Genomic DNA, 13,909 nt, shown 5'->3' on the forward strand with positions numbered 1-13,909 from the left:
ATAGTTTCCCGGACCGGTTGCCGGACCGGTGCTGTTATCATTTAGGGGCTATTTTACGCTCGTGTTTTCTATTAGAGGGTGGGCACTTTCCCTTCTAGTTGTATGATGCGGTTCACGCCCAGGTGGCACCTGTCACGGGGTGTAATGAATCGAACAAGGGTAGCTTTGTAGATTATGCGTTATTCGGTCTCTTTATTCAACCTCTCGCAACCATTGACTATCTTTCCTGTTGATTTCCTGTTGACTATGCTCTTGGTATGGACTCTAGGGAACTTGGGATATAAGGTGTTATAATAAACAATCCCACCATAATCAGCCCCTTGACGCCCTCGCACAATTTTGCACTCTTATCTTCAGCTGGAAGGCTACATGGTGGCTTACCCCAGGATTGTACCTTTGCTCGGGCCTAACAGTCATTTAGGCGGCCACGGACCCCTCTACTGACCAGTCATGGACCAAAGATATAGCAGTTTAATATCGCATGGCTAAGGGTCTTACGGGATGTAAGTGATCTTTGGAGGGGAAAAAATATTTAAATGTAGCCCATATCCCTGTCAATCTTTTCATCTTCAGTCAGCATTTCCTCATTTCATTGTCGCACAAGATGGCGACCATCGAGACTGAAACCCACAACTATGGGGGTGATAAAAATCCGATCAGTGAGAAGGGCAAAGCACTTCGACATATGGTCGAAGCCGATCTGCTTGATGAACGCTATGAAACCACCACCAAACGAGGTTTGAAAAACCGCCATGTTCAGCTTATGGCCCTCGGAGGCACGATCGGAACTGGTAAGTCTGTGGGTTTGCGCCATGAAAAAGGGACGATTACTCACGCAAGTCAGGACTTTTCGTGTCGTCCGGTCAAGCCCTCGCCAATGGAGGCCCCGCATCGCTTCTACTGGGTTACATTTTTATCTCGGCCATGGTTTATGGCTTGGTCACAGCCATCGCCGAGGTCGGTGCCTACCTTCCAGTACATGGTGGAACAATGAGTTACCATGGATTCCGTTATGTGTCGCGGAGTATGGGTTTCGCCATGGGATATCTATACTGGTACTCTCTCGGAATTTTAGTGCCGTACGAGATCACAGCTGCTGGACTGGTTATTGGATACTGGGATCAGAATGGATCGGTCAATATCGCTGTGTGGATCACAATCATGATGATCGTCATTATCGCGCTCAACTTTATGCCAGTGCGAGTATACGGCGAGTCGGAGTTCTGGTTCGCCGGGGTGAAGATCATCACTCTGATCGGCTTGTTGATGGTGTCTTTCATCCTCTTCTGGGGTGGCGGACCCAATCGCCAGCGATTGGGTTTCCATTATTGGAAGAATCCACGCCCATTCAACCCGTATATCGTGGAGGGAGATACGGGCCGGTTTGTGGGCTTGTTGAAATGCACAGTATCCAGCGCCATTGCGTTCATTTTTGCCCCGGAGTTGATTGTGATCAGTGGTGGTGAGATGGAGTCCCCTCGACGCAATATTCCCCGTGCAGCCCGGACATACATTTATCGATTAGTATTCTTTTATATCTTTGGTGTGCTAGCCATCGGTGTTATTTGCCCATCCGATGCCAGTCGTCTGACCAAGGGCGACGGCACGGTAAACTCCTCTCCATTCGTGATCGGTATCCAGAATGCCGGCATCCCCGTCTTGGACCACATCGTGAATGCTGCCGTCTTGACTTCCGCGTGGTCTGCAGGAAATTCCTTCTTGTACATGTCTTCACGTTCGCTCTATTCCTTGGCTATGTCAGGCAATGCGCCACATATCTTCAAGAAATGTAACCGGTGGGGTGTCCCATACTTGGCTGTGTCAGCCTCAGCATGCTTCTCGGCATTGGCATATCTTGCAGTTGGAAATTCCAGTTCGATTGTTTTCAACTGGTTTGTCAACTTCACAAATACCTCCGGCTTCATCTCATGGATCTGCTGTGCCGTGGTGTTTTTCCGTTTCCGCAAAGCCGTCGAAGCACAGGGCATTGAACAACCGTACAGATCAAGGCTGCAGCCTTATGGGGCTTACTTTGGCATGGCGGGTGCCACTCTTATGATGCTTATCAATGGGTTCACAGTATTCTTCCCATCGGAATGGTCCGTGAGCAGCTTTTTCACCGCATACATCGGTATTCCCGCTTTCTTGATTCTTTACTTCGGACACCGGGTACTGTATTGGAGTGATCCATGGGCGTGGCGCCCGGAGGAAGTTGATATGCACACTGGGTTGGATGAGATCATTGCTGCTGAGCAACCACCGAAACCACGGGGTCCGTGGTGGAAGTTCTGGTAATCCACATAATGAGGAAGGGAAGTGACTACTTATGGATGGATGACCCACGGGGGTGGACCTCAGGATTAGTAGTTAGTTATGGAAGGGATGAATAATAATACCCCGGAGAACATCCATGGATTTGTTTGTCATGTTTGTCATGTCTGTAAACTTTCCATAATGTTTGTCAATGTTTGTGCTGTTTGTCAATATTATGACGCATTGAATAATATCAGAGCGGGTGTGTTGCTGCGACTAACCCGCCTTATCACTATACTTATATCCCATAACATCCAATAACAACTAATAAATTCAACTCTTCAACCTCTCAATAACCCGGAATTCGGAGATTGCCCTTATCAAAAGACTTTATTGAGAATATAACCAGTGAAAACCTTTCTATCATCACATCGTCCCACATATACTCTCCTATATTCGGTACACGCCGTTGACCGTCCACAATCTGGTCCGGAGAACCGAACTTCTTAGTATCAGCCCAGAGCTTTAAAGACTACTTCGTAGAACATCTTTTGAACTTCCTGTTTTGAACTGTTCACCTGAAAACTCAAGCATCCGAAACCATGGCCGTCCGACCACTTACTGTCCGTCCGCTTCAACCTCCTCCAGGATCAAGCATCGATTTCGGTGCTGAGATTCAAGGTGTTGATTTGGAAAACTTGACTGGTTTGTGGTTTGCTTTCAAATACAAGAGCACAAGCTAATGATCATATAGATGAGCAATTTGCAACTATTCGGAAAGCCCTATACGAGCACCACGTCGTGGTGTTCAAAAACCAGAAAGGGCTATCACCTAAAGCCCAGTATGAGCTGACCAAGCGCTTCGACCCAGTTTCTGACAACTACGGACATGGCAAGACCATTGACGCGAAGCGAAGCATTCTCCACCCTGATCTCAAGACTGTCCCTCACCAGCCTCAAGTGCAGGTGATTGGAAATGGACATGTTGAGTCGTACGAGGGTCTCAAAGATATCACCCTGCGACACCCTCACCACCGAACATTCCATAAAGATCACATCCCAGACGAGAAGGACTATGAATTCACCCGGTTTTATCGCTGGCACATTGATGCTGCACTTTATGACTTGTACCCACCCCAGGTGACAACGCTTATGGCCGTGAGTGTGCCCAAAGGCCGCCGGCAGACATTGCTGTATGACGATGGAACCGGAGAGACCATGGATGTACCTCTTGGAACTACTGCGTTTGTGAGTGGCGAGCGGATGTTCGAACTTCTGTCGCCTGAGGATAAGGAGTTTGTGAAAACGAGCAAAATAGAATATGCCCCTCATCCGTAAGATATCCTGTGATATGCCTGTGGTTTCAATCAAACCAGCTAACCACCATAACAGTTACATCTGGATGAGCCAGGCCCATTCCCGTTCCACCGGGCTCGGTCTGCACTCAGAAGGCCTTGAGTTGTCCGACTCAGAACTCCCACCCATCGACTCCGACAAAATTATGGTCTTCCCAATGACCTGGAAGAACCCAGTGACGGGCAAATTGGCTTTGCAAATTCATCCCTCTGCTGTGCGCCGTATCCACTGCGCCGATGGAACTACAATCGACGACTTGGCCCGTGTGCGGGATATTGTCTATAAGTTGCAGCGGCCGGCTATCAGCCCTCAGTATGTATACCCGCATGACTGGGAGGATAATGACTTGGTGCTATTCAACAACCGTGGCGTGCTGCACTCCGTGGTTGGCGCATTCAAACCTGAGGAGGTTCGATTGTTCCGTCAATGTAATTTGGCGGCGTCCGAGCCTCCGGTTGGACCTTGAGTGCTGTTGGTTTTGATTTAACGAAGATCATGTGTGTTTTTTTTTGTAAATATTGGGCCTTTGGGGGCATTTAACATTGGATTTAGGTTGGCTGGAAATTTTTGGAACAGATAAATCTACGCGTGGAATCACATCTGCAGTACTGAAATATTATATATTTGGTGTTATACATAAGAGGGCTATGAGCATATTGCCAAAAATTAGCGGACGATATAAAACCCATTCACGGCAACTTGGCTCTCTCTAAGTTCATCTGCGACAGACCGAACTCCAACTAGGTGTAGTGGAACTTGTTCTACTAACTTCTGCCCACGGCTGATGATATTGGTATATCCCTCTACAGTGCGATCAATCCAACTCGAGTTTTGCTGAGGATCTGAGATCGCCGGATTTTCCGCGGCCCATGCAGGATGAGCCAGAGTATCCTGCACAGCTGATGCGTCATATACATCAGCGAGCAGAGCCGCCTCTGCAGCTGCTGCTTGCGCGTCAGCGAGCTCTTTGCTCGTGGTCCCAGTGGGTGGTGGGATTTCGGCGCGAAGGTATCCCAAAATACGAATCTCGACCTTGCTAGTTTGGATAGGGACGTCCTCGAGGAGGCGCAGCGCAACCACGCGTTTTGATATTTGAGCCAGATTTACTCTCGTCGCCTGGAGGGGATCCAATACCCGCACAGACAAGATAGCTGGGCACCAGTCATCAGCCGAAGGACCTTTGTTTGGCCCAGTGTCAAATCGAGCCCAGCCGAAGAAATAGCCCCGTAACTGCTCTGTCACCCAGTCGGGCATTTTAATTAAGCTCAATCTCGGTATATTCTCAGGGTTGTCGTTGTACGATATTTGATCGGGTTGACAGCGAGCTTTGAATGTCATAGGAAACGGTGGCTGAGGACCGACATCGATAGAAACGGGGTCGCTTCCAGCTATTTCTGGCGCTGCTAGATTTATCTGGGACCTCCCAATAGGACCTCTAGAGCCATTGATAATACCACCCACACGGTTTTCAATACCAGTAGTTGCGTAAGCCTTTTGGGCCACAGTCCTGGTCATCCACGATGGACGAAGCGCAGCAGCTTTGGATTGAAGCGGAGCAGCCTTTGCTTGAATGGCCATGGCAGCTGGACCGGCCGCGGCTCGCGCGGCAGTTTGGGCGTAAATGCTCACAATCATAGCCCCAACCTCCAGCGGCAGCGTGCTCAAGCTCGCACCACGGATAGAGCTGGGGGCGGTGGATGTAGAGATCACACGGAAGACGGGGCTATTGCCAAGCACCTTCTTCTTGAGTCCCTGGCAGAGAACTAACTGAAAATAACCATCGCCTGCTTCGGCGGGAATCCGCACAACGGCAGTCTCGCGTAATTGATGTGTATCGCGCGGACGAGGCGGGGCCTTCTTTCGAAATTTCTTGATATCACGTTGCCAAGCTCGTTCATCATCCGGAGTTACCTGGTCGGCCCTCAATGGCATGCCTGGGGTCACGTCCAGCCAGCTATCTCGCAAGCGGAGGAACGACTTGAATTGCATTCCGGTCTTCCCGCTCCAACCTTTGCTCTGTAACCACAAAGTGTGGTCAGGTGGTAAGGGGGCATCAGAGAAGATTGATATAGCAACTGATGTAGTCGGTCCGCGGTAGAAGACCAGTCCATGGGAATGTCGCAAAATAGTGACATGTTTGTTTGATTCCGTTGGACGATTGATTAGACCAGTGAGAAAATGCCGAGCTTCACTATATGCCTTTTGAACAGGTGTTGGCGGTGGAGGGGTTGGAGATGAAGTTGGCCCTGCTGTTCGTGGTCGTGGCAGTGGACTTGCAGGCCTGGGAGGTGGTCCATAAAGGTCCGTATATGATGGGGGCTGTGATGATGGGGGTTGCACAAGAGATGGGGTACTGGCATAGCTTGTTGCTTCCCGCTGATCGGCATACGCCGTAGCTCGCAAGTTCGGATTTGACACGGGCTTTCGCTTGACGTGAAATGAATCCGGCGGATAATTCGGGTTTAAATATCCAGACATTTTCTACATAATACTCGAGGAGTTCCCCGACTGTCTCTTCTTTTAAAGGGGCGCGGTGGCCAAGAATAATGATTGGCCCAAGCTTGATTGAAGCCTGAGGCAAAGTATTGATGCCTGAGATTGTATCGAGGTGACATGAGTGCAACTTGACTTATTGATTGGAGAAAATAAAAGAGGAATATATTAGTAACTTCAATTGGGGCAAAAGGCCATGAAATTATCCCGCGATCACCAATCATCATATACCCAGACCATGCGATCGGGTATGCATATGCGACCCCCTAGCCTCCTGAGTATTGTCGCGCATTTCTTTGTTGTACGGCCCCATGGCCAAAGATAACCGTTATATCTCGTTGGTTATGACTTCTTCCCCGTTGCATAGCTCGATACATTCAAAGTCTACCACAGACACAGAAGGCTTGTTATCGTCCTTATGGTAAAGCACATTGTGGCTGGCAAGGTCCTTCCAAACCATTCCCAGATGTATTCGCCTATCTCCTCTGTAATGCTTCTCTCTTCAGTGAGAACAAGGATGAGCAGCGAATCACGCCCACTGCGTAGGGCGAAGCAAAGAAAGAATCCCCCTCAGGGTGCTTCTTCTGGAGAATCTAGTAGGTCATCGTCTCGTTCCAATAGCTATAAGTTTACCGCTATATTAGCTTTCAATAGCAGACTTTGGGCGGTCAATCCAAACCTTTGAAGTTCGGACGCTGCCTAACACTTGCCTATTGCAAGCTGTCTGTGCTAGATGACCTCGAAGATTGCCTCTGTTTTGGTGACTCGGATTTTGTGACCTCAACTGAGTCTATCGCAACAGGCTCGTGGTTACCAAAAAAAGGATTATCTGAGTTGTGACATTGAATCACCGCGGAGTAGTTTGACTATCCGCGACAGAAGTCTTCAAGTTAGAGTAGTACATAGAACGAATCGCGTTACCCGGTGATCCTGGGCCTGAGCGCCCTCGTAAAGCTGTCGCAACCCAGATAGGGAAGGCTCCAGGCAGGCATTACCCTGTCTATTTATGCACATATATGTATGTATATAGATGTCTACACATGTACATATATATGGATGTAAATGCAAGAATATTAGTTGGGCACTTTTGCAGCCTTGTTAAGTCATTTGATAGTAATTTTTTGCAGTCTTTTCAGATGTCTTTTTGGATTTCTTTTCAGGGTTTTTTCTTGTAAAATTGTTTCAGTTATTTCTTTCATTCATTAATTCTATGACTAGAGTTATACGAATCAGCCTTAAAATACAGGATAAGATATATACGTGGTAAGGACAGCTTAAAATGCACAAACAGACTTTTTCATGTATATTATTTGACGCCATTACCTATCTCCTGGTTTGAGCTACCTCTTTTGGTACAACTTAGGCATATACATCATTAGAACCAGATGACAGCTTCCAGCCTAGCTTGGCATGTAGTAAAGTTCGAGTGCTTCAAGGATTTGTCGCTTTTTTGGGCAATTGGAGAAGTGGGCATGTTCACAAAGACAGATAATTAAAATCCCCTTTAAAATTCTTGGTGTTAACATAGACTATCTATAGCATCCCCCATCAATCTAGATATAGTCCTCAGTGCATTCCCATTTATTTCGGTCAATGATCTGCTGATATACCCTCCAGTAACTTTGTGGAGTGCTGAAGCTCATTGTGTGAGAAACAAATACTCATGAATTTCACCATTTCGGCCGCTATCACTGTTAGCTTGAATATTTCCCAAGGATATAATGGAACGTACGTGTGATTCTATCACCGGCTGCATCCTTTGCATCCCGTCCATTCATTCGAGTGTAGTGGAGAACGAGGTCGACCCGTGGTTGACGAGCCTTTTGATACATTTCGAGTCGCATAGGGATATCCTGCGGTGTGGTGCCACAAGGAAGCAAGGTGGCAATGCTGACCGCATCTTCGATTGCCATAGCCCCTCCCTGTCCCATGTCTATCGATTTGTCAATGTCTCGGATTCATCCATTTGGAATGTTTATTGGCTTACATGGCTGGAACGGATGTGCTGCGTCTCCCAGAAGTGCAGCATGGCCTTGAGTCCAGGTCGGCAGTGACTCCATATCGTACAAATCCCATACTTTGAGATCCTTGTCCGCGCTGGCGATGATTTGTTGAACACCGGGTGCAAACTTGGAAAAGGCCTTGACAATTGTAGTCTTGTCTCCAGTTGCCTGCCAACCTGATAATGCCAATTTGTCAGTGCCTTTATTGGTCAAAATCCAAGGAGACCCCTTACTGTCGCTTTGCTTATCTGCCTGAACTTCATCCAAAGGAATAAAAGCACAGAGATTGAGGATTTTGCCATCAGAGCAAGGGTAAGCCACGAGTCGCCGGTCATCGGATGCCCACTCGATAAACACGCCGGTATCTTGCACAAAACCCGCAGTGCTTGGATCCTGTCTTAGTTGTTCTATGGGGAGAAGCCAACGGAAGCATGACTTGCCGACGGAGTATGGGGAGGGAAAGTCTGGGGCGATACTCTCGCGAATCTGAGACTATGGAACAGTTAGAATAGGGACGAGAGTCGGAAAAGCACAGGTGCTCATAATCTGATATCCATACATGCAATCCATCTGCACCAAGGAGCAGGTCGGCTTTGAAAGTGCGACCATCATCGAGAGTGACTGACGGGCTAGCCCCTTCTAGGTTGATCTCGGTGATTACACACCGGGTATGCAGCGTTGCGGTTTCAAGAGCGCGTTGCTTGAGGTGATTGTGCAGCTCAACTCGATGCACGAGGTACCACTCCTGTGTAGAATTAGAACATCGTCCTAATTAGGTCCGCTTGATCCACCTACTGCCTGCCAATGATGACGAATGTCGGCAAACTCTCGCTTGTACGTCAACTCTCCGTCGTGTCCATATCGGTGGATCTGGAGAAAGGGAAAACAATCAGTTTCAATCACTATTCTTGTCGAGGAACAAATCTCACCTGGTGAAGCAATGTTCCCCCGAAATTGACCGGATTAATGCCCATCCAGTCAAGCAAGGAAGTGCAATTCGGCGGCATATGGATTGCAGCACCAGTCTCCCTCAAGAAAGCCGATTTCTCTAGGATCTAAGCAAAGTGAGAGATTGTTTTTTTGTAGAAATCTGAATAGTTGGTTCTGAGGGCATACCACAACGCGATGCCCCTGCTTTCCAAGGGCAATAGCTGCCGAGAGACCAGCAATGCCGGCTCCGATGACAAGGACATCAAGAGGCTGATCCGAGACTGTCATAGTGAAGAGACTCTAGGACTTTCAGATATATCGACTGGGCCTTTACCAGAAATCTCTCTCACAAGATTTATAGCAGTATGATCTCTCTCTCCCGAGTGCCTAATTTGGAAATAGCCGACAGTTATCTCCGAGTCTAGGGAAAGTGGATGTTTAAATAGTGCTAGATAGTCCTGCAATCTTGAATAGCGGCACTATTAGGCTGAAGACGCACAGAAACTAGCATGTATTAGACATTGTCAGGCCACCGACACTGCATTGTTGGGCACACTTTTCATGTCATTGGCATATCTCTCTTCCGATCTATCCACAGGCCAGGTTAGGGCAGGAGTAGATCAAGGTAGCGTGATCATGAAAACTCGCAACCCATGAACACGGTCCTTTGAATTGGAGTCTCGTAATACGGTACAATATCCACAAATCCATATTTTCGATACAGCCGTTGTGCAGCTGTCATTTCAGGCAGTGTATCTAGACGTACTCCGCGGTAGCCCAAATCTCTGGCTTGTACGAGGATTGCCTGGACAAGTTTTTCGCCCAGATGTTCTCCACGAGCTTCCTTGAGAACATACAGACGCTTCATCTCGCACCAGCCATCAGAGCTGCGCCGGAGTGCCACACATCCGAGGACGGATGATGACTGTGGAGAACTTATTGAGTCGACTAGTCCTAGTCCAGCAGCGTTCGTATTCTGTTCTTGAAAACCCGTATCTGCCCGTGTAACCAAGAGAGAACCCCCTTGATATGAGGTATATTTTCCAGTGAGAGAATTAAGCTCCGCCCGTGCGATCAAGAGAGATCCCCCTTGGGACGGTGCATATTTCCCAGGGAGGGAATTCAGCTCCTCTTCGAATGATTGAAAGGTAAGATCGATACCGAGGGATGTAGCATAGCCAGAAAACAATGATAGAATGGCATCCGCGTCTTCAGGAAATTGCGCCGGCTCTATTTGGATTTTCATGACAACGGCAAAGATGAAGAGAAGTTGGGACGTTCAAAAGTCAGCAGGGGTTAAACTTGCGCCCTCCAGGGCTGGAGATAAGCAAAACACGATGACTCATAATGGTATTAGCCCCGGGGCCGTGGACAGGGGATCGAAGAATAACATCTCCTGTTTTTAGCATATTTCTGTGTATAATGTACGCGGATGCAGCAATTTTCTTTTGATAAATTTTAGTAAATTTCAGTAAATTGAAGTTGAAGAAGCATATATCTCAGTTTATTGACACAAGTCCCCTTGTCTCGATCTCCAAGGTTAGATACATGATAAATATCACCCATTGTACAAAACACCAAACTCATCAACCCCTAAATCAAAAGCTCACCATGTAAATAGCACATCACTGGTAGGTAACGGAGAACTCAGTCTCACTTGGGACTCTAACATGGGCCTTCACGTTGCCATTTTGCTGAATATGCAGAACGGCAGCGTCATGGGTACCATACCTCACACCACCTGCCTCGGCCTGGGCCCCGGTAAAGTCAACTTTGCCAAAGTTGGCCAAGGGAACCATGTTATTACCGGTGTTGAAGTCCTCAACTATCCATTCCGCGTTTTGACCAGCAATGGTGGCGGATGTCGAGGGTGCAGACAAGGTCTTGGTAACCCTCTGGCCGGTCGACTTATTCTCGATGATGGCAGCACCCTTGCTAGTCGAAAATGTCTCGACCTTCGCGACAACAACGTCACCTGCAGATAATTGCAGGTCAAAGTTCTCCGCACTCAATGGATACCACTCGTACCAGGCGTCAAATGTCTGTTGGCCATTCTGGATATAGGCATCGATGCCGGTCTGCAGAATCGCATCGGTGTAAGTGTCACCATCAATCCCAACCCAGGCGGACACAGCCTGCATCTCGCCAGATTCATTGGTGGCTGTTGGCTCTGGGACGGTGAACGTTGCAGACACAGCGGTGTAGGTGGCCCTGGCTGGTGGATTCTCGCGCACAACCCCAGCCCAGTTCTTGCTATATTGAACTTTGCCTCCCTCGGCTCCTTGCTTGAGCAGAATTCCCTTCTTTTCGGCGGGTGAGGATTGGCGTGACAGAGCGCCGCGGCCCTGCAGACGCTCAACAAGGCCACTACCAGGGGCGGCGAGAGAGCTGCCTGCCAGTATAGTGGTGGTCAGAATCGCCTTGGTGAACTTCATATTGGCGGAGATGGCAATGGGCTTGGGCAGATCCCAGAGCGGTACAGATAGCAAGGAAATGAAGTTGTGGCGTCACGAGCCTAGTCTCTCTTGGGACTGGTCGTGATGGTACTTATATCCCGTATGTCAATCTAGGTTGCATGCGGCACGATATCATGCTCAATCCGCATGGGGAAAGGGAGCGCGTGGCGTAGTATTCATGACCCCAGGCACAAGATGAGACAATAGTTATGAGCCCGATAGAGCGGAGATATGGAAAGCAAAGAAAGTCAAGCTGTTGCCCGGCATCTGAGCAGCGTTGATTAATACCATTGTGACCTGCAATTGCAGTTGCAGTTGTGTTGATCTTCTCTCTTTTGCCGCTGGTTTCCCATGATCCAGGCCAAGGTTGCCATTCCGTTATAGCCATTACGTGAGACTTGGATCAGCAACTCAGCCGAGCTTGGGCGTTTTTGTGACAGGCACATTCCTGAAGACAGAAACATCTGCCACCGGAGCCACGACGGATTAGACGAAGATCGGCGCCAGCGATATCTTGAAAGCCACGAGATTCACCAAATTGAAGTAACGTGCATCTCAATTAAGATTAAGAATGCATTTTGTATGCAATGTCGATATTCCCACAATTTGGGGTTATTCCACATTTTTGGGTTTGATATGACCGCTTCGTACCGCTGTCCCTGACATTCTCACTGCATCTAACAATGCATTTGTGAAACCGACGGACCCAGATGCCATCGCCAATGGAACAAAGCACAACCAAACTGGAGTCATCAAATTTTTTTTTAACTCAGCAAGCCTCGAGTGTGCTTGCAATGTCACCTAGGCGGGCTAGTATACCAAGCAAGGGGTGACAACGTGTTCACATTCCTGGGCCCGCCGTGTTAAAGTGTCTGGGAACAGTATCCCCTGGTGGCAGAGATAGTTTGACTCGAAGCCGACTATTTTCGTACAGTGCCAGATCAAACTGCACAACAACTCTCACCGATCTGCGGTAGATGGGGGTCGACCAGAGCCAATTTTGTATCGGCTGATCAAGATACGCGAACCGCTAGCTGTCGCTTGAGCAGATCGGCGCCTTGGTTAGTGACAAGCATCTGATTCGTGTTGCGCGGGATATATATTCATAAAATAGAATTAGATCCCTTGGTTGGAAACAAAGCACAACTGCTTTTCCAAGGGTAAATAGGAAATAAGAAGGGTCAAAATATTTCAAATGGACAAAGGTATGTATCAAATAAAAAAAAACCCCTAATCTTCCGAAGTAAAAACGTGAAAACCTGCCTTCAACTTCAGCTTCAGCTCTTCAGCATCACATAGGAAGTTGACGCATCTCGGCAAGAGACCAGTACTTGCGCATATTGGCAGCTCCAAGAGATTCAACCTCTTGGTCTAGATGTGTCCACAGAACCTTGCCAAACCCTTCCATCAACCGCTTTACCTCTTCGCGGCGCATATCTTCCTCACCGGACCGACACTTCTCAAGATACTTCTCAAGTTTTTCAAGTCCCGCATGAATTTGTCTGTGCTGACTCAGTAGCTCAAGCTCCTTTCGAAACTCAGGCATCTTTTTCGCCAACACGGGGAAGATGTGTTGCTCCTCGATAGAGTGATGAAAATCTAATTGCGAGCAGAACTGAAGGCCCATCGTAATCATCTGGCGGGCTGAGAGCGCCCGTTTTCCAGAGCTTTCACATGCCTCCCAAAGCTGGTTCCATGTCAAACGGAAATGGCTATGCTGCATGAGAGTCAGTACCGAAGATATACAAATTTGCCACTGTGATATTATTCTCACAAATCCTTCCATATGCTCCGCCATGCGATTATAAGCCCGGAAATCACTCGCGGACAATGGAGAGTCACCCGAGCCCCCAGAAGAAGATGTCATCTTTTTGGAGCCCATTGGATTGATGAGGCTTCGAGGAATAAAACTTGGACGAGGGGTAGCTGCGAAGAGTGATGGGCGAGAAAAGAGAAAACGCATGGGACGGCAGTTGGAAGCAATTTATTGCCGCGAAATGAAAGATATAAAAGATGCTAGTAATAACAGTAACAGTACTCCGTACTAGTAGCGCAGAGGGAAATCTGGGGTTGATGTGAAAACAGAGACTTCTGATTCGGGGCCTGTTTTCCTGGTAATGTTTGAATCTATTTTTAGTTTATCTTGAAAAAGTTTTGAGGACGCAATAGCTAACCTCCCAAGGTTGATGGTTTCATTTTTCAATATAGACATATACAAATTTACATATACGAGAATATTCCAGATCTTCAATGGATGTTTGCCATCTCGGACAAACCGTTGGACAAAAATCTAGTACTCACTGGCTAGGGAGATAAATCTCCATTTCGATATAAGCACTTCTTCGGCGCAACCTCGGCCATGACAGGGCCGGATCGCAATTTGACATCCGTGCTAGAAAGGTGGGTTGGAAATGGGAA

General features: G+C 48.0%; 7 protein-coding genes across 7 annotated transcripts; 2 read left to right on the plus strand and 5 right to left on the minus strand.

Annotated features, from left to right (window-relative positions):
- Positions 1–604: 604 nt before the first annotated feature.
- On the plus strand, positions 605–2,295 carry N7479_010014 (proline permease PrnB; the record flags this gene model as incomplete). Its single annotated transcript, XM_057257707.1, has 2 exons — positions 605–791; positions 845–2,295. The coding sequence occupies 2 exons, from the start codon at positions 605–607 to the stop codon at positions 2,293–2,295; spliced, it is 1,638 nt and encodes a 545-aa protein (XP_057105165.1).
- Positions 2,296–2,855: 560 nt separating this feature from the next.
- On the plus strand, positions 2,856–4,075 carry N7479_010015 (TauD/TfdA dioxygenase family protein; the record flags this gene model as incomplete). Its single annotated transcript, XM_057257708.1, has 3 exons — positions 2,856–2,958; positions 3,008–3,587; positions 3,646–4,075. 3 exons carry the CDS (start codon positions 2,856–2,858, stop codon positions 4,073–4,075), a joined length of 1,113 nt encoding a protein of 370 aa, XP_057105166.1.
- Positions 4,076–4,275: 200 nt separating this feature from the next.
- Positions 4,276–6,087, minus strand: N7479_010016 (LipA and NB-ARC domain protein; the record flags this gene model as incomplete). Its single annotated transcript, XM_057257709.1, has 1 exon — positions 4,276–6,087. One exon carries the CDS (start codon positions 6,085–6,087, stop codon positions 4,276–4,278), a length of 1,812 nt encoding a protein of 603 aa, XP_057105167.1.
- A 1,709-nt stretch (positions 6,088–7,796) lies between these two features.
- Positions 7,797–9,323, minus strand: N7479_010017 (uncharacterized protein; the record flags this gene model as incomplete). Its single annotated transcript, XM_057257710.1, has 6 exons — positions 7,797–8,035; positions 8,090–8,597; positions 8,665–8,850; positions 8,901–8,975; positions 9,035–9,160; positions 9,222–9,323. The coding sequence occupies 6 exons, from the start codon at positions 9,321–9,323 to the stop codon at positions 7,797–7,799; spliced, it is 1,236 nt and encodes a 411-aa protein (XP_057105168.1).
- A 346-nt stretch (positions 9,324–9,669) lies between these two features.
- On the minus strand, positions 9,670–10,281 carry N7479_010018 (uncharacterized protein; the record flags this gene model as incomplete). The annotated part of the gene is made up of 1 exon (XM_057257711.1): positions 9,670–10,281. One exon carries the CDS (start codon positions 10,279–10,281, stop codon positions 9,670–9,672), a length of 612 nt encoding a protein of 203 aa, XP_057105169.1.
- Positions 10,282–10,660: 379 nt separating this feature from the next.
- On the minus strand, positions 10,661–11,470 carry N7479_010019 (A4/G1 family peptidase; the record flags this gene model as incomplete). Its single annotated transcript, XM_057257712.1, has 1 exon — positions 10,661–11,470. One exon carries the CDS (start codon positions 11,468–11,470, stop codon positions 10,661–10,663), a length of 810 nt encoding a protein of 269 aa, XP_057105170.1.
- Positions 11,471–12,782: 1,312 nt separating this feature from the next.
- Positions 12,783–13,373, minus strand: N7479_010020 (hemerythrin domain-containing protein; the record flags this gene model as incomplete). The annotated part of the gene is made up of 2 exons (XM_057257713.1): positions 12,783–13,208; positions 13,266–13,373. 2 exons carry the CDS (start codon positions 13,371–13,373, stop codon positions 12,783–12,785), a joined length of 534 nt encoding a protein of 177 aa, XP_057105171.1.
- Positions 13,374–13,909: the final 536 nt, after the last annotated feature.

The sequence above is a fragment of the Penicillium vulpinum genome (assembly GCF_028829585.1).
Source record: "Penicillium vulpinum strain IBT 29486 chromosome Unknown utg000004l_segment0_segment0, whole genome shotgun sequence".
In the NCBI taxonomy this organism is placed as follows: domain Eukaryota; kingdom Fungi; phylum Ascomycota; class Eurotiomycetes; order Eurotiales; family Aspergillaceae; genus Penicillium; species Penicillium vulpinum.